Here is a 19,431-nt window from a genome sequence, read left to right on the forward strand (position 1 = left end):
GTCAACCATTGATGTGTGTAGCAGTTGATGGCAATCACTCGTCTTCTCTCGATGTTTTCTTTAACATGTTGCCGTTTTTGGGTAATGCAAATGGCTAAGGTTTTGAGCTTAGTGATAAATCGATTGTGGGAAGAAATGTTTCTGTTTTGCAATGTTATAAAATCTGAAAAATTATATATAATGGTCAATCTCTTTCAGCTAAATAAATTTTGGTTTTGAATTAAAACTTTGAGTAACATTATTTTTCGTTAAATATTTATTACAAGTAACACGACCAATATTTTAAATATTGTCTTACATTAAAACCAAAAGATTATCTACTATATATATATATATATATATATATATATATATATATATATATATATATATATATATATATATATATATATATAATATATAATATAGGGTCTCTATTTCCTTTGAGATCTTTTTAATATTTATTCTTTATGAATTAAGGGATACAATATTATAAAATACTATTACATTAATGCTTTGAGTGTAAATGTTACACATAATTCAAATTTAATATTGTAGATAAATTATAAATGCATATCAAAATTCTCCTTTGGACGAAACTAAAATAGTCAACCATAATTATGTTTCTTTATGTCTCACTCTATTTGACAATTGAATATACTCAAATCAGGTATTTTGCTATAGTTGGATAAACAAAAGTAAATCTTAGTAAATATATCAATTATCATATTTATATTTATTAGTTATAAGAATAATTGATCAAACTTTCGATAATCCCAAAAGTTCTTATAATCTATCAACATCATCAATAAAGATTACAAATGCTACCATCATGTCATTTTTATTAATAAGCATCACTAATGATCGGTAATGAATTATAAATTTTATATAATTGATTTTTGTGTAGTTTTAATGTATGACCACTTTGGTGACTAACAAGCGTCATAATGCATAAATATCAAATTACTCATAAAATTATATAAGTAAAATAAAAATATAATATCATAATATAATTGAGGATCATAATATGACTCACAGACTCATCTACTTCAGAAGGAAATCAATGAATATCAATATTTATTGTCTTGCATTAAAAATAAAAAGATTATCTTTCTAATCAAATCAATAAAAATCAACTGAGCAGCATCCTACATTTGTCGGTTTGGGTGGAGAGAGGATCAAATCCTAAATTTATAATGATAGAAAAGATGCCTTCCATCAAAATATCAACTCAGAATTAATATTCATCCATCAAGATCAATGCTGCTAATCCTTAGTAGTGACCTCACCAAATTCGAGATGAGATTACATCGATATCATGTTGGGAGATCTCCATATTTTCGATTGGTTCTTGTAATATGCGGGAGGGGTGTAAGCTATTTGTTCATGTATAATGTGTTAGGTTGCCCAAGAGACCGCAAGTGCGTGTGCATACTTTTCAACTTGATTCGGGTACAAGAGACTCGAGTGTACATTTCCGGATGGTAAACTGTCTTACCAATGTTTTGTTTTTGTCCTTCATGGGAATCGCTTGTCATGTTTATAAACAAGCTTCTACAAGGGTCATCATGATGATGCCTTTAGGAAGATGACACAACTTTTCATCCTTCGCTGATCAAACCGAAGGTGAGGGAAAGACCGAAAGAAGTTAGACCGACACAAACTTGATAGAGGCAACAAATGAATAGTTGTTGTCACCATGCACGGAAAACTCTGATGAAGGGAAAGACCGAAAGAAGTTAGGCCGACACAAACTTGATAGAGGCAACAAATGAATAGTTGTTGTCACCATGCACGGGAAACTCTGATGAAGGGAAAGACCGAAAGAAGTCAGGCCGACACAAACTTGATAGAGGCAACAAATGAATAGTTGTTGTCACCATGCAAGGGAAACTCTAATGGAGACAGACCCGTGGCACTCTTGTCACCCAGAACCTGTTAACCAGGTGACAAAATTCTTGACATGAACAGACATCCTGAAACCTAAGTTGAAGGGTCCATGCTATGAATGGTTTGACATGATCAACATTCATTATTCTCGAGAGTGTCAACTTCAGGATTAAAAGCTTATCATATGACTACTTGGATGAGTAGAGTATTTCTTCAGTGTCATTCTAGTTGTGAAACTTTAGCTATGGGTGTATATGATCGATCCAATAGAACCATCAGATTTGCAAATGCATTAAGACTGCCTGTGATGCTCAGTGCATGCATAATTTACACAATGAACAACGAGGCATATTTCTGAGCAGATGCTAGCACAAGATATTTGTCATCTCATGCATTGCATTCATGCCAAGCCAAAGCAATGCAATTGATCTCCCAACAACATGCAAATTGGGTCTCTTCATGTCAACCACAAATAAGGTGTCCGAGATATATATATATATATAATTAGCCATACTAATTAGATGACTATATAAAAAGATAATATATCGAGCACGCACTTGTTTGTGCATTAAGTGCAACCCTATTTTTTTAGAAAGTACAATTAATTGAGGGTCCACTTTGTACGATGACTTTTTCCATCAAGTACTAATAACCCGTTGACTTAATTGTACCGCAACATCTCTAGAAAACCCGTTGTCATAATTTTTCCATCATTTTGGATCGGGAAATTAACATGATAAACCACTAAACACGGGACATGTAAAGGCTCTTCACTATATGCGATCGTTTGCATTTACATATATTTCTTCTTTAAATTCCATTCAAATTCTAAACATCTTTAAGGGTCAATCCTACAAACCATTAAACCGATTGACTATGGTTTGCGTCAAAGAAAAACTCCCAATTAATGAAAACCTCGTGCATTAGATTAGATTAGATTAGATTTTGATGGTACAGATACAGCATCATCATGATGCTTGTGCTCCGAGGAACCTTTTAGAATTATTGGATTAATTAGTTAACTCCACATCGATCGTATGTCCCAATTAGAAGGCAGCAGCATAATCTTCCGATGTATCCATCTACTCCTCTCTTTCTTCCTTGGCATTTCAAATGGGGAGAGTGGAGAGATGACATGGTGTGCCCTTAATCGCTTTTCCTTTGAGTTCATATAGTTCCTCAATAATAACACTCATATACTTCATAAATTAGTCTGTTGTCGTCGACTTATGAACTTGAAAGCGTACATCATGAAGAAGAATCATTTTAATGAAGCCCACTACTACTAACTAATCAACTTTTTAGACGTCAACGTGGTGAGAGTTGACGCCACAAGCTTATATTGTTTGCCAAGTGGAAAGCTACGTGGACTAACATGTGGAGGAATGGAGAAGTGATCCAAATTTTCCTCTTCTTAATTTGTTGATGTTTTTGTTTTTGTTATTTTAATCGAAGACAAAGAAAATAAATATAAATAAAAAACTCAAGCAATGCAAATGACTAGATTTAGTTTGCAGAAATTAGGTGACGGATGCAGCTCCAAGGATTAGATAGATGCACCACGCAACAAATATAAATGCTTAGCTTATTAGGGGATCAAGAAATTGTATCAAGGAAATCAAGAGTAAATCACAACCCTTCCTATGCTTAGGCTATGAGTAAGAAATCCAAGAACTAATTTTGATATTCTATTTTGGGAATACACTTGTGTCACAAAACAAATATGCATCTTGCAACATAACAAAAACTAAGATATATTTGGATTATTATTATTATTATTATTATTATTATTATTATTATTATTATTATTATTATTATTATTATTATTTTAGTCATGACGTCAAAACAAAATAATAAATTCTTTTTTTGTGAATTATTATGATAGACTAAGAATAAAAATTCTGATTAATGCCTCGTGTATTATCTTATCTTCTCTAAGAATTATTGAAGGTTACCATCCCTGGGCTAAACACTGCAAATTTATACTCTTTTTTTTTTTCTAGGATATTTAATGTTCTTTCAACCACCATGGTGGATAGGTGTTATTTGTCGTGAAATGACAGACAGACAATATGCTTTGAAAATAATTATAAGATAAAAGATTGAGAGTTTCTTATGGAATAAAATAAGGTTGATGCGATGTGAAGTTAGTAGTCATCGGATCGGATGGCACTCCCTTTTCAGGCCAATAAATGCTTGTCTGATTTAAAGATCAGAATTAAGCCAAACTGAGTCCAAGATTTGAAACAAGTTTGTTTATCTTCACCATCAGTTGCTGCTGGCATCTGCTTGATTTGTATTGAATTGAAGTAGTAACACACATTCATGTTGTCGACATCTACTTTTGTCTCTAAACAAAACTTTGCTGCCCACCGAAAAACCTCCCTTATTTTTAGGTGGATGAAATTAGAATTTGCTACTGCTGCTATTTTTCATTATTTAATTTATTGAGTCAATAACTAGTTAACTCTATTTTCTTCTTTAAGAAAAATCCCACTCCCTCAGGTATCTTATTTTTTTAGTTGTACTTTACACACACAAAAAAATTTATTTTCAAAATATAATATTTATCATATATGACACCTTAAGAGGTTGTAATTATATTCATTATATCTTCTTGTGCAATAATTTACTTATTCCTCTTTGTATAACACCATTAAAAAAGATTTAATTTACAGTGTGGTAATAAAAGAAAGAAAACATGATATGATGATAGTAATGTACAAATGAAAGTCGCACTCTTTCGTGACCATATAAGCGATCGAATAAAACAATTTAAAGCAATTAACTAACTGGCAATATAAGGGCCAATAAATATTTTTCAGTCAAAAGTGGAGCTCCGCTACCAAATATGATTCATTATTGGTGTTTGATTTTTCATAAATGATGTTCGTTTTTTTTTTTTTGCATAATTTTATTTGATAGAATATTTTTTATTTTGATTTAAAAACATTTTTTCATGTCAATTCGTATCAGGTAAAGCATAATGTCTCTTTATAACCAACCATGTAAGAAAAATGCTCTCCGGTGCATGCTTTGGGCTAAAGGGTTGGATTACCAAAGATATCTTATGAAAATATAAAACTTTAAAATATTTAATTATTTATAGATGAATATTAATGATGGTTGGATTAATTATCTTTTTTGCTTTTCCTCATTTTCAACTCACTCGATTGAATTAACATCTTCAATCAACTCAAATGTTGGACAGATTCAGAAAAAAATAAAAAAATAAAAGAATAAATAATATTAATATATCAATTTATAATAATAAATATATAAAAGTAACAATAAACATCCTTCTTCCTCCTTTTTTTTTCTCAATATCTTTTTCTTCTTCTTCTTCTTCTTCTTATTATTATTATCAATTTATTTTTTATATAAAAATAATAATTATTATTATCATCATCATCATCATCATAGCAACATCGATGATAATGAGATAAAAATAGAGTTATGGAAAAAAAAAAATACTAATCGATAATATAAGAATCATAAATAGTATTATTTTTTAAATAATAATAGTAAAACAAGAATGAAGAATAGTAAATTTCATACAACATTAGACATTTTTAAGGAAATCGTCCATACAAAAATTGATAGAGGTAAATCCACATTTGCAAGGACATATACGATGCTTGGAAAGATCCCTTTGGAATTGGATGGCAACCATAGTCCAAGTAATCGTCAAAAATGACGTACGTCTTGTCACAAAATGTCATGAATTGAATTCTGAATCTGACAATACCTGAGTGGGTGGTCAAATTTGACTCTTCGTTCATTAAAGTTTTGACATCAATTTTAATGGAGCCACCATTGGATTGGATGGGGTTCAAGTTGATGTTTGACTCTAAGGGGAACATCATTCATTGTCTTGTAGTCACCACAGTTAGCGATGATATGACACACTGAATCATCTGTTCTTGAGAGGAGGAAAAAATAAAATAAAATAAAAATCATCAGTTAACACCATCAATATCATCTCAAATCTGAATGTAAAATATCGATTTAAAAATATAAATCAATTGACATTAAATGTAAAACTATATCGTCTGTCTCACGAACATAAATTTCATGCATTCTCATAAAATTACATAAATAAATAAATAATAATAATAATAATAATTCTAAATATATATATATATATATATATATATATATATATTAAAAGTTAAAATTTAAATTAAAATGTTCATAATTTAATTAAGAATACTTTTTATATATATGAAACTCATGTATTTTGTCCTAGCTACTTGGAAAGCTATATGGCTTGCCATTGTTTGTAATCATACAATTTAAGTTTTAATTCTCTGTGATGGTGGAATTAATCGACACGAACTTCAAAATAGAATCTTGAGGTTAAGTATACTCTAAAAGATCTCCTCAGTATTATGTTTTCCCAAATTGCACAAAAGGATTGTAAGTGTGATTATACCATATAGGTCTTAAGCTTCATGAAAACTCTCTTAGTTAATTGCACCTGTTGGAAGATATATTTAGTTAGTTCTTGTTTCAATCTTTGTTAGTCCAAGTTGACATTGCTAATGCCTTTTGACTTGAACTTGAGTAATTTATTCACCCCCAACTGATAAGTTGATCGAGTCTGATGCCCGAGAAAATTGACAACTTGATTCTGACATGGACGGCATTCAGTGATCAGGTCCTACCCAGCTTGAATTTTCATACCTCTCTCTCTCTCTCTCTCTCTCAATTAATGCATCCTCATCATAAAACTCAATCGGACTTGTTGAAGTTTACTTTGTTATCATATATGGTGCTTGGAAATTAGTATAATCTAGACACTAAAGTTATTAAGTTCCAAAGAAAGACACTTATTATGAACCAAAACAAACACGACTATTTTGAAGATGAGGATATCTTTCAATTGGTTAAACTTCTTGTATCAAATGTCTCTATTTTTATGAAGAAGAAACACAAAATACTCTTAACAAGAAATAAGTTGAAGACCTATATAAGAGTTCAAATTCTCTAAAAAAGAATTATTCTAATTAGTAGGTTATTAATTTGGGAGAGATCTTGTTGAGATTTTAATTACTAGAGTTTGAGTAAAATATCCGTGAGATTGGATACCATGAAGCTTACTCATTTAAAGTATGGTCTAACTCCAATATACATCATTCAAATATTTTTAATTCTTAACAACATAAGATTATTCATGATAGTATCTCAAAATCTATCTCACATATAATATATTTTTCTCTTTATATGTAACTAAAAATTAAACGACAATGAAGATGTCAGCTATCGTAGTTTATAGATGTATTAATAATTCATCATAACGTCCAAGGTTTAAATTTCATCTTCGTCATTTACTTTTTTTGTAAAAAATTTAAAAATAGAAAAAAAAATTGCAAACTATCTCCATCCAAATATATATGGAATATATATGGAATGGGAAACTAATACCACCCAAAACATAAGTCACTTGATCCTATTAAATTCTTGATAATATATCTCCATCTCTATCTCAAAGATGAATATTTTTCCATCAATTTTCTTTTCATTTTCCTAGGCAAGAAATTATGCTTAAAATTTGCATTCCTGACAACAATAATTCACAGTTCTAGGGTTTAATAAGGAGTGATTTTGCATGTCCTAAAAGAAAATCTAGACCTTTTGTTTTAGAAATTTAATTTTCCATATAATTATACATTTTTAAAAGGGTTAAATAACTAATTAATTCATTACCTATCTGAGTTTATCTTTTATACATTTTCTTTTGTAAAGTCCTTATCATCTAAAACTTCATTATTATATGTAAAATAAATAAATAACATTTTATCTCTTTTCTTTTGTAAAGTCCTTATCAAACAATCTAATTAACATCATCTGAAATTTATCTGATTGACATCTTTTAAACTTTATCTAATGAAATTTCAAATCCTATCCTACAAATGGATTTGATAAATCACTATAGCACCAATATTTTATCGGGAGACTGGCTCAAGTTGCAAGGCCCCAAGTGTAACACAGAGTAGCTGTACGCAGCAAGAAGAAGAAGAAGAAGAAGGTTGATACTCTGACAACGCTGTCACGTTATCTAGCGGAAAAAGAGGAGGCACGTACCCCTTCCCCTCGGACTTCGCCACCTCTCCTCCAGGTGCAACGTACCTGTCCCCGACTGTTGAAGACAGCGAGGTTACCGGAGCCGCTATCAACCACGAAGCTCGTGCTGTTGACCAGTTCATGGCTTCTATCTTGTCCGAGCATAGACTCGGTCATGGCAGATAAGCTGCACTCTTCTTCTTCGTCTTCATCTCACCTCACCGATCTGTTGGAGTCAACTGTCACAGACATCCCTAGCTAAACACATGATAGTTGTAGTAAATGGTGTGTATGAGAGTGAGAGAGAGTGAGAGAGAGAGAGAGAGAGGATAGGAAGCTTCCCTCCGGCAATCTGACTTTGTAGAGCGCCTCAGAGTAAATGCACTTGGACTCTCCGTGCAGCCAAGTTGGGTCAGCGGGTCACGACGGCAGCTATCTTGTGCATAAATATGTGTCCAATGGTTGGAGAAGAAACACCATGTGACCCTTGTCTTTGCCTCCCAATTCTGGAAGACGAGGAGCCAAGGAGGAGAAGGCATAGAAAGAGATGAGTACACCAACATGCAGCGAAGAGGTTGGCGTGAAGAAAGGCCCTTGGACACCGGAGGAGGACATAAGCCTGGTCTCCTACATCCAAGAGCATGGTCCTGGAAACTGGAGGGCTGTTCCGGCCAATACTGGTGATCTAGGATGCTTATGGTGTTCATCCAGTATTAGTTTGGTTCAACTACTGACATGTCCTTGTGTTCTCTGTCTTCCAGGGTTAATGCGATGTAGCAAGAGCTGCAGGCTCCGCTGGACAAACTACCTTAGGCCAGGGATCAAGCGCGGCAACTTCACCGATCAGGAAAACAGAATCATAATCCACCTCCAAGCTCTTCTAGGCAATAGGTCGAACACTATGCTTACAGTCTCTTATACTGACCTGATTTGAAGTTTAGCTGCTTTGTTGTGTTGCTCCATGCAGATGGGCAGCCATTGCCTCTTATCTCCCTCAAAGAACAGACAACGATATCAAGAATCACTGGAACACCCACCTGAAGAAGAAGCTCAGGAAGGTCGAAGCCGACGGGAACGGCCCGAAGCCATCCATCTCCCGGGGGAAGTGGGAGAGGAGTCTGCAGACTGACATCCACAAGGCAAGGCGAGCTCTGTGCGAGGCCCTGTTGATCGAGAAGCCAGCGGATTGCGCGTCGGATGACTCGAGCAGGACGGCGTACGCGTCGAGCGCCGAGAACATCTCCCGGCTTCTCGAAGGCCGGACCGGGAATCCAGCCGGGGCTACCGGCGCAGCCGACGGGGCGTCGACGACGACACAGGCCGATTCGGCCTCATCGAGCCAAGGAACGGCCAACACATCGAACTCCGTCGTGTCACGGCAGCCATCATCTTATCAAACGCCATTTTCGCTGTTGGAGTCGTGGTTGTTTGATGAGACTGTTGCGCAAGGGTCAGAGAACCATGGCAACGGACGATGCTGGTGGTGATCGGTTGTAGGTGCTCATGCAGCCCAAAAACTGTATATGAGGTAGCTCGATTGTAAAGTATACTGTCTCCAATGGTATGGGAGAAGAAGGTATTGTATTCTATGGCAGAAGACTGTTACCTGTGATCAATCATCTTAAATGGAGAGATCATCTTGGTTCTTGAGGCTGTGCAGTGGAAGAATGAGGGAGTAATGAATCCAAAACAGTTTAGTTTCTCCATGATCTGCAATCACCAGTTTACCCAGAGACAAAAGTCAAAATGAAGCCATTGTCGTACGTATTGATCCATGAAGTCATCAGCTCAGAAGATGAAACATTTTTCAAACCAGTTGAGGTTTCGATTAAGACTCTTCGACAACTCCAAGTGGAGTCAGTAAACCAGTTTGGTTTACTGTTGTAATGCCTTCGTTATGTTCCGAAGTTCACAACATTCACATAGTGATGATACTGCCATACTGGAGATAGAAAACGAAGCGAAACAAATAAATGTTCTGCAGACAGTGCTTTTACTGCCACACATTATTCCCGATACTTGACCAGATGGTGGAGAGGTATATCCGTGCTTGCAGAAATGTGCTGTACAAAGAAAAGGACTGAAAATACTCTCATGCACTCCATGCACCCATAACCAAAAAGTGCAATTAAATGCAGCCCTTCTTGATCCAGCTGTGATCGAACTTTCAACATCTCAGAAGAAAAGAAGTTTCTTTGCTCTGATCTGAGCTCTAAGAAAGGCAACTTTCTCTCGAGAGATGAATGGATAAGACTGGTCTGAGCTCTAACTCTGAGCTCATGGCAGAAGGGATAGGAAGTGCATCTCAATCCTTTTAGCAAATATAACAAAGTGCCCAGCTAAAGCAGTCATACAACAGGGTTCTGTGTGTACGCTAGTGTGGGAACAAAGAAAATGCTAAGCTCCACGATATATTAGATTGAGAACATCCACTGAAACCACTTTCACATGGAAATTTATTAGTTTCTTTAGGGGTCCAAGTACTCCTGTTCAAAATGAAGAAAGCTAATCAATGGCCCCATTGAATTGAATGTTTCAGTAGAGGCTGCAGTGATAAGGAAGTATTAATGACAACAGTACCAACTGGTCCAGCTCAAGCAGTATAATTTGGATTACACTTCCTCCGCATGCAGCTTTTGAATGGTTCCCTTGGCAATTCATTACAAAAAAAAAAATTCATGGTTCAAATTACAACTGACTCTAACTAATGATATCCTTCTTCCACGGTTTTTAAGCAGACTTGGGCCTTGCAGTTGTTCAAAGAAGAGATAACATACCTTTGAACAGCATAAAACAAGAGCTAAGAGTGTAATCCTAGAGTCTAATCCAACATCAAACATGAGAGAAGACTTTAATCAATTTATGGGGCTAGATAGTTCTACCACCATTAACTTGGGTTTGAACATTGTGGATTATGATTTAGGTTCACTTTGGAGATCGGCTTTTAGGGCTAGATAAGCAGGGCCTAGCTTTAGAACATACCATTATCTACAAAAGTTGCCTTCTATTTATATGTCAAACAGCATAGAGCCAAAAAAAAAAATGCCAGCTTATGTCCCACAGAATAAATAAATCAGACAGATTCACAAAGAAACATTTCTTGACACAGCAGATAAATATATAGGCAATTTGTAGATACTAGTGTAGAATTATGTCATCAAAATGGTTGTAAAAGAAATATTTCATTATTTAATGAGACATTTTAAAGATAAATAGCTACAGGAAACTACCAATGGTGTGTTATCTTCCACTAATACAATGAGCGAGCTATTTGGGGTAAAAACCAAACTTCCTACTGTATCATCATCTTCCCATAGGAACCACATTATGAATCTGATATCAGATCTAATTAACAGAACTTGTGGACAAGTGAAGTCTCCAACTTATGTTGATTATGAGGATGATCATTGTTCAGCTTCAACATTACTCACCAGCTGTCGACACAAACAGAATAGGGGTCAGGATTAAAGAAAATCATATTCTCATGAGGGACCCAAAAACTAAATGGCACTGTATTATAAAAGGTCGCACACACGATTCAAGCAATTAAATATTGCCAGCCTTCTGTAGCAATACCACTATCATGAATCAAAACAAAAGTAAATGCCCCTTAAAATGAAGAGAAAAAGTTCCAACATGAACGAAAAGCTGAACCCATTTAAATAAATATTAACAATGAACAACTTTGCAGGGAACATGGTGAAACTTGTCAAATATATCTCTTATATATATATATATATATATATATATATATATATATATATGAAGAGATATAGTGAACCAAGCTGTGGAAAATTGTATATTGTTACAGCCCAATATCTCGTCTGGAAGAGCTAGGCAACTATTATTACCCATATTGTTAACCATGCACACTCAATAGGGATGCTTCCTAAGCAGATATAACATACTACTTTTATATCCCCAGTTTTTCATCCACTCACCATTATCATTCCATCATCAGTCCATACTAAAAACTTGTAACAGCACCCACAGCCACACATGAACTTGATCCAAATTGTTTTGCTTTCATTTGTGATGAGTCCATGATCTCAGTTGAAAAGCTAGCTATAAATAAATTTTCTTAGATACATGATCTTATAAATATAGAATATTTTTCTCATATATAACAATTGTGGGACAATTGCAAGGAGAATGTAAAAGAATGCTTAAACAGATTTTACTAAAAACTATAATAAATATTTAAATACTGTTAATTTAATCAAAAATTATTTTGTAGCTGATGGCAAAAGACGTATGTAGCTGACCCCAAATAGTTGCACATTATAACTTCTTGTTATACAACAATTGTGGGATGAGGGCCACATGGGGACATAACACTGATCCTTTGTCAGTTTGGGTCTGTTAACCAGAGGAAATCTGAGTTTCGACAGAACCACTAGGGCCAAAGTCCAGGGCATAGGTGATGATGTACGGAACCTGAAGTTCAGTCGAAAACACCATTCTGTTCAAGCTCAATTCTTTAGGCAGGCCATGAATTGTAAACATCGACATGTGGAAACTCAAGTTTGTTTACTGAAGGATGAGAAAAAATGTATATTTAACAAATTCTGATTTTACTTTCAATGAACACAATCAAAACACACTATCTTTGACAATCACCTTGATGCAATTTTCCCATTGTTTCCAGAATGAGATGCCAAAAGAAACAATAATACATAGGAAAGAAAAACTTTGAAAGCAAAATTGTTTATTTTCAACAAATAAGTCAGCAATAGTACCAGAGAGCCAATCAATTCATAAGCTTCCATTACTTTAGGATCGTCTTCGTCTTCATACCCAACTTGCAGTATTCGTGGCCCATTAACAGACCACAGTGCTCTTCTTCCGGCTTCCTGGAGAAATAATAACAAATCTGGATATAAATTTTAAAATATATTTTATTGATATATGTCCACACAAAGTTACTTAAAAGCTTTCTTCAATTCCAGTCTGTTGTATTTCTTTATTACACTAATTTTGTCCATCAATACAATGTATTGTTACTGCATTATTAGTATGCAGTTTGGTTCTATGGATTCTGATATTTTAAGGATGCCACCAAGGCACTTTTTGCCGCATATCAATTTGTAATCTAAGCATACCAGACTATGTTCTACTTAATAGAATAACTCAATTGAACTAATAGAAGTATGGAAGCGTAGTTACAAGTTGTGTTAGGTTTTGAAAATTGTAGCATTCTGCGACATACACCTCTTAAAATAGGTGACAATATCAAAATCAAACGTGTAATATTTCACGACAAAAGTTTGGAACACAAATCATTAGTCATTGGTAGAGGTCTTACTTGCAAAGAGATCAAGTAGAGAGCTTCCAATGACTGTTTACGAATTTCAGGATCATCAACTGGTTCTCGTTCATGAGAAAGTGCATTTCCAAGCTCGAGAGGCATTTTTGATATATCTTGCTCACTGTAAACCTGTACTTGATCAATCAATAACAACAGGTACAAAACAGCAACATATTTAGTACTGTGAGGTCCATGAGACAAGTCTGTTAAATTTACAAAACAGAGCTATTCGAAGTTAGTTAAAGAGAATTGAATTTAAATACATGAAATTTTGAAGAAACTTCTCAATTAGAAGCAGAAAAGAGTTGTTCACAAGAAAGTTTAAAGTCACTTACTAAAAGAAAACTAAAACACTTAGTAAACAATCAATATTCTGTAGCACCTAAAAGCAAACATTAAACTAGAAAACCGATAACCCTGAATGGAAGGCATTGGAACAAGATGAGCATGCTGCAGTGTCTACTGCAATAAACTCATTATTTTTTTATGGCAGATATGACAGGACCATTTAAACATCAACCAGAAAAGTTAAAATTTCATTAACAAATAAGGAATTTTCTATTCAGTGCATAAATCTCATATGCATCTAAACACGGTTTGAAAAATTGACTGATTTAGTGTGAACCTCATCGAGCTGGATGGAGTTAGCCCACATGTTTAGCTGGATGTGACAGGTTCAGGTAGATTTAGGAGATCCAGGACAAGCACCAATCCAAGTGATTGCGATAATCCTGTTCATTCCAATTCCATCTCCCTGTTCCAGGCTCTTTTCAGTGTATGCCGAGAAATTCTCAATAGATTCTGCTGGGTACAAAGTGATATCAACTGATTGAGCAGATTCCAACTGGTGTTGAGACCCATCCGAGTTGATTTTGACCCCACTAATGGTCCAATTCAGCTGATTCAAGCCAATCACATCCAAGTCGGATCTAAAAGTCCAATGTTAATCTAAAACTAAAGACCAACATCGCAAACCTTAATTAAACAAGGTGCGCATGATTAGTCCAAACAAAGTACTGATATTCATTTCCAATCATATGCAATGCCAGATTCAAAGCTTTTGTTTTAAATTCAAAAGGTTAATCATTATTGGCTAGAAGAGCGACTATTTTAGGTTTTCATCTTGCTAGTCAAACTAACATGTCTTACACAATCTGCATCTACACATATCATACAACTTATATCACAAGAAAAAAGCTAAGGAGATCTACTGGCATCATGCTCGAAGAGTTTTAACTGAGGATAACATCTGGTAGTTTATGATGTGACAAAATTAATTAGCTCTTACAATAACAAAGGTAATTTCCCTCTAGTGTACCTCAACATTTGGAGAATATCACCAAGTCAACTTCTTTTAGCCTGCTAAAGCTAAAGCAGCAACTCTACTGAGCAAAAATTCAGCATAAAGATACTTGGAACTTTGGAAGACCATAACATGAAAAGAAAGTTTAAAAGAAGGTTCAGCTTCCACATGAGAACCATATATCATCAACAATCTAGGTTTAACATCTACCTTATTGCCAGCTACAGGCAGAAGTAGAGCAGGCCAAAGGAACTCTGCTACTGAAAGCAAATTTTGTAATTGGTTGTCAGCTTCAAAGCAACAATTGCGAATGGTTCCTGAAACCTGCACATTTTTTACATATTTTTTATTCTTCCACATACAAATATCCAAATGAAAAAGGCAAAGACTTATTAAAACTAAACAGATATGACTCGTTAACCAACTATCCGAAAAGAAAAGAATAGATCAAGTAAGACAGTAACCAAAAATATATATGCAACCTCACAAATATATGCCTATCACCATCTTAAGTCAGATTATTCAAAATGATAGAAATTATCCTTCTTTTCTTTTTAAATTTTCTATAAGAATTTGATTCAAAGTGTGAACACCCTCATCACATGATTCAACAAAAATCTCTAGAAACAAATGCAAAGTCAGATTGGTACATGTATCAATTAATCGAATCTTATTTTGATGGATTAGTAAAAGTAAACAACCGGGATCAGTCTTGATACAACTGACTGCATTATTCTTATCAAAATGTACTCCAAAGACCAATACATTCAGAAAATTTCAGCCAAAGAAGGAAAAAACAAATGTTCTATAATACTTTTCCTTTCTTAACTCTCATCATAAAAGAAAAGATTTCTTCATAAACTAAGCTTTACAATAAAACAGGTTACTCCCACTCAAAGACTGTTATCCCTATCACCACATACAGGCACAGGATGAAATGAATCATTACAAATTGGCACAAGAGTAATTTTGACGGAAGTTCCACAACATGAATAAGTTAAATTTTGGCATGCGCCAACTGGCACAAGAATGTTCCAACCAACAATGAAACTATATCATACCATCACATACCCCCTGCGCAACATGACAGCTACACTTATACTCACCTAAATTACAACGAAGAATACTCACAAAACCTCAAACATCAGATTCTTGAATACTATTTAGAAACACCATAGATAAATTTCTAGCATAATTCTGTTAATTGGGTAATGCAGAGAAAATCTAGGAACATATACGTGTTGTTCTGTTATTTGTATCTTGCAAATGCATGAGCATTTTTTATTTTTATTTTTTGCATGTCTTATGATTCCCAGGAATAATTGGCACCACCAGATTAAAGGTACAATATTGTCAATTCATAGTGCTATAAATTAATAGCACTGTTAAGATACAAATTTATAGTTACTGAACTTTCTGAACAAGAACAGAGGTATAAACAATATAAACAAGTATCATAAATGAGGATGTAGTTAAGAGAATCAGGTTCAGCAGCATCTGCAAGATACAGGAAGCAGCAGCTATTTTCCAAGATTTTGTTGCATACTTTTGGATCATAGACTTAGTGCTAATTTTTTCAAAAAATAACACTAATACCAAATGAAGATGAAAAGACAAACTACACAAAGGAGATTTAATTTAATTTTTAAGAATAATACAATCCTCATACATACTCCTTTTTTTCTCAGTGGATTCGTAGAATCCAACTGACAGATGGCCTGCTTAAGAAGACCTCGCTTGGGTTCCAAAAGAATTTTTCTTCCAGACTCCACCTTTGATATATTTACAAGTACTGAAGCAACATGTTCAAAGGTATCTTCTGCTGCAGAAAGTACAAAGAGGTGTCCACTGTAACTTTGATTTGCGCCAAGAATGGCACACATAACATGAAAGCAACCAATACACATTATTATGGCCAAGCAGCCAAGATAACTTACTAAAGTTGTCCATAATGCAATACATAAAAGGTGAAAGAAAAACTTTAAAATCATGACTTAAGATGAGAAATTTTCAGGACAAAAGTTGATTTGAACTTCATAAGTCAGCATTAAAACCTCCATACAAACAGGACAATAGATTCTTCTATATCTTCAAGAAAAATTAAGACAATTTTCCAGTTTCTCACTCCAAATTCACTAGGAAAATGAGATTTGTGCACAACACAATTTAATCAGTAGAGTCTGACTAAAATTGTCCAGTTCCATTTATCAGAAATAGAACAGCACAAAAAGATGAAGTGTTAATTAAAGACTCAAAAAATTTACAGAGAACTGAGGTGCTGCATATTCTATCCATCAAACGAAAAACCCGACCGATGATCAAGATCACCAGCAAGATTGAAAATGAAAGGAAGTAAAGAAATGTTTGCTGCATCAAATATGACATTAGAGAAAGAAATTACCTTTTGATTCACCAGAAGATGACCTACAGAATGATCTGACAAGCTTTGAGATATACAAACCCTCCATCTTATCATCTCCAATCTGAAAAGTTTAGTATGTATAAAGTGCCATATATATCCAAACTACTATAGTAAATAATGCAACAAGGAAAAAATTTCATGGCAATAACATCTCCCCTTGATATTATAATAAACATTAGGATAAAGTCATGCATATATGGTGGACTATAGTATGAGAATTCTTTATCAAAATAATAATAAGATTATTCAAGTGATAAGCAAAAATAAATTCAGATGAGAAGTGTCAAATTGTACAAAATCACAATCAGAAAACAAATAGATGGAGCCATTTGGCACCAGTTTGTTCTATTCACCAGAATAGATTTCTTCATAATCAAAGAATTTAGCTTATATGCCTTGCACTTGATATCCCCATCCCACTTATTATTTTAATTTGTCTCCTTTTCTCCCTTGCCTCTTTGTGTACCAATAAGGAACAAATACCCCAATAATTAACCCCTACACATCTCTCTTATTTTACATGTCAAAACAATGTTTTTATTGTTCAACAACCCACGTGACCACCTAAGCTCTCCATCTCAACAACATCTGACGACATTCTTGATGTACCAATCGCCATTATGACTTTGTTATTTGTATTATAATTTATGTAAAAGAAAACACTCTCCAAGGCAGAGTTACTGGAAGAAAGGTACACAATAGCTACTTGTTATGGTAAGATTTTACCATCTTATAGGATATGAAATTAGAAGGAATTAGAAGACATAAAAATCAAGATATTAAGCAAGCTTTTCCAAAAAATATCTTTAAAATAGCAATTTCCCCACGTAAGTAGCAGAAGGCTACATGGAAATTATATCCCTAGGATACTTGTTTAACATGTGACTAACAGTGTCTCCAATCCAATCTTATTCACTAATTTAAGCCAACTTTTGGATAATAAAGAGAGAATATTAGAAGAAGATAATTAACATTTCACATTATACATAACATTGATTCATTCAATGTCTATTTATGATTATTAATTGGACACACCTCATCAATTGAAAATATTTCCCATACCATTATTCTTCTTTTTTTCTTGACATTACATATATATAATAATAAAAAGAAACGAAAGTATTGAAATCAGATAATATTCTTTATATTATACATAAATACAACATAAAGTATGTTAAAAACTGATGAACTCCCCCAGATTTATCACAGGAATTGATTTCTGTAGACATCTTAGTTTTCATGGTCAAGAAGCAAGCAACATTTGCGTATCCACTTAACAATAGCCTTTTCATTACACTCCAACAGTCAAACTCACCAATCGTTGCACAAAAGCATACCGAGAGCTCCATCCACTATTGAGAGCCACGAGGTGCTACTTATCTCTAATACAAAACCAAACCAATCACCGCCAACCCAAGCCATATTGCTTAAAAAAGATGGATATTCTTGTTCCAAATAAACAAGGATGACTTGGTTCGAGATGGACCTGAAGGAGGGCACTAGCGCCGGAATCGACCTGCGTGAGATTGGCAAGGAGCATAACAAGGAGGCGTGAGAGATTGGGATCGCCGTGCTTGTAAAGAACGTCCAAGGCTGTCGGAACCGTCCCGAGGGCGATGAGCTTCTCGGCGATAGCAGGATCCTGGGAGAGGTTAATGAGGGCTTCGGCAGCCGGTGCCGCGAGCTCGGGATCGTCGCGGATAAGGCGAGCGATCGGAGGCAGGGCGATGTCGGCGCGGGCGGCGAGGGGGCCGAGGCCATCATCAGAGCCAGTAAGCCCTCGGACGATGTCGACCGCCGCCTTCTTCACCTGGAGAACCAATCCGTTATTAGATACCGAGAGAGAGAGAGAGAGAGAGAGAGAGAGAGAGAGAGATTACTTGGAGGGAAGGGGCGGACAGAAACCCTAGGAGTTCGTCGACCTCTGTCGCCATAGAGAGAGAGAGAGAGAGAGAAAGAGAGACAGGGCGTATGCAATATTTGTGCCGTGGTAGGCTCAATAACTTGTATAGTAATCGTAATATTTGTAATTTGCTAATTTTTTTTATTAATTTTTAATTATTATAATATTATTATTTAACTCATTTATAGTATTTTTAAATAATATTTACAGGTTTTATTGAGATGCCGAAAATACTATAAACATAAAAAATATAAATAATATCATATTGTGTCTTTTATTTATTATTACTTGAAGACCACTAAGATATCATGTTTTTAGTTTTATAATTGATTTAATTGAGGTAAAAAATTTATTTTGATTATTTATAACATTTTTAAATAGATTTTACAGTATTCTTATTATAGTGGTCAAAACACTATAACAAGTTAATATTTAATTTGTATTTGAGTGATGTTTGTCTTAAATTATAATAAATATATATTTAAATCATAATATGCATAATATATCAAATGATTCTAGCGTGTTTTGATTTCATTTACTCATTTATAATATTGTGACAA

The 19,431-nt window shown here is 34.3% G+C and overlaps 2 protein-coding genes and 1 long non-coding RNA gene across 6 annotated transcripts; 1 reads left to right on the forward strand and 2 right to left on the reverse strand.

The window, feature by feature from the left end:
• Positions 1-7,709: 7,709 nt before the first annotated feature.
• Positions 7,710-8,096, reverse strand: LOC135674068 (uncharacterized). Its single transcript, XR_010513498.1, has 2 exons — positions 7,957-8,096; positions 7,710-7,868 (listed from the first exon to the last, which is right to left on the reverse strand). It is a non-coding gene; the product is annotated as an uncharacterized LOC135674068 (long non-coding RNA).
• On the forward strand, positions 7,867-9,582 carry LOC103972943 (myb-related protein 306). Of its 2 annotated transcripts, XM_009387364.3 has the most exons (3): positions 7,867-8,615; positions 8,697-8,826; positions 8,903-9,582. In XM_009387364.3, the coding sequence occupies exons 1-3, from the start codon at positions 8,483-8,485 to the stop codon at positions 9,420-9,422; spliced, it is 783 nt and encodes a 260-aa protein (XP_009385639.2). In that variant the 5' UTR covers positions 7,867-8,482; the 3' UTR covers positions 9,423-9,582. The 2 variants fall into 2 exon arrangements, with proteins under 2 accessions (XP_009385639.2, XP_065039587.1); XM_065183515.1 differs by having other exon boundaries at positions 7,867-8,826.
• A 1,516-nt stretch (positions 9,583-11,098) lies between these two features.
• LOC135674067 (uncharacterized) lies at positions 11,099-18,979 on the reverse strand. Of its 3 annotated transcripts, none has more exons than XM_065183513.1 (8): positions 18,849-18,979; positions 18,455-18,778; positions 16,948-17,029; positions 16,220-16,365; positions 14,757-14,870; positions 13,241-13,372; positions 12,675-12,788; positions 11,099-11,369 (listed from the first exon to the last, which is right to left on the reverse strand). In XM_065183513.1, the coding sequence occupies exons 1-8, from the start codon at positions 18,900-18,902 to the stop codon at positions 11,340-11,342; spliced, it is 996 nt and encodes a 331-aa protein (XP_065039585.1). In that variant the 5' UTR covers positions 18,903-18,979; the 3' UTR covers positions 11,099-11,339. The 3 variants fall into 3 exon arrangements, with proteins under 3 accessions (XP_065039585.1, XP_065039584.1, XP_065039586.1); XM_065183512.1 differs by having other exon boundaries at positions 16,220-16,368; XM_065183514.1 differs by having other exon boundaries at positions 12,675-12,808; positions 16,220-16,368.
• Positions 18,980-19,431: the final 452 nt, after the last annotated feature.

Source organism: Musa acuminata, chromosome BXJ1-5 (assembly GCF_036884655.1).
Source record: "Musa acuminata AAA Group cultivar baxijiao chromosome BXJ1-5, Cavendish_Baxijiao_AAA, whole genome shotgun sequence".
Lineage (NCBI taxonomy): Eukaryota > Viridiplantae > Streptophyta > Magnoliopsida > Zingiberales > Musaceae > Musa > Musa acuminata.

What these genes read in the sequence shown, in the direction of transcription:
- LOC103972943 (XM_065183515.1), top strand. Translation starts at nt 8,483, where the DNA reads ATGAGTACACCAACATGCAGCGAAGAGGTTGGCGTGAAGAAAGGCCCT. An exon ending in CAAGCTCTTCTAGGCAATAG is followed by an intron (nt 8,827 to 8,902) that starts GTCGAACACTAT and finishes TGCTCCATGCAG; the next exon opens with ATGGGCAGCCATTGCCTCTT.
- LOC135674067 (XM_065183512.1), bottom strand. Translation starts at nt 18,902, where the DNA reads ATGGCGACAGAGGTCGACGAACTCCTAGGGTTTCTGTCCGCCCCTTCC. An exon ending in ATCCACTGAGAAAAAAAGGA is followed by an intron (nt 14,871 to 16,219) that starts GTATGTATGAGG and finishes AAAAATGTGCAG; the next exon opens with GTTTCAGGAACCATTCGCAA. An exon ending in TCTACTTGATCTCTTTGCAA is followed by an intron (nt 12,789 to 13,240) that starts GTAAGACCTCTA and finishes TTATTTCTCCAG; the next exon opens with GAAGCCGGAAGAAGAGCACT.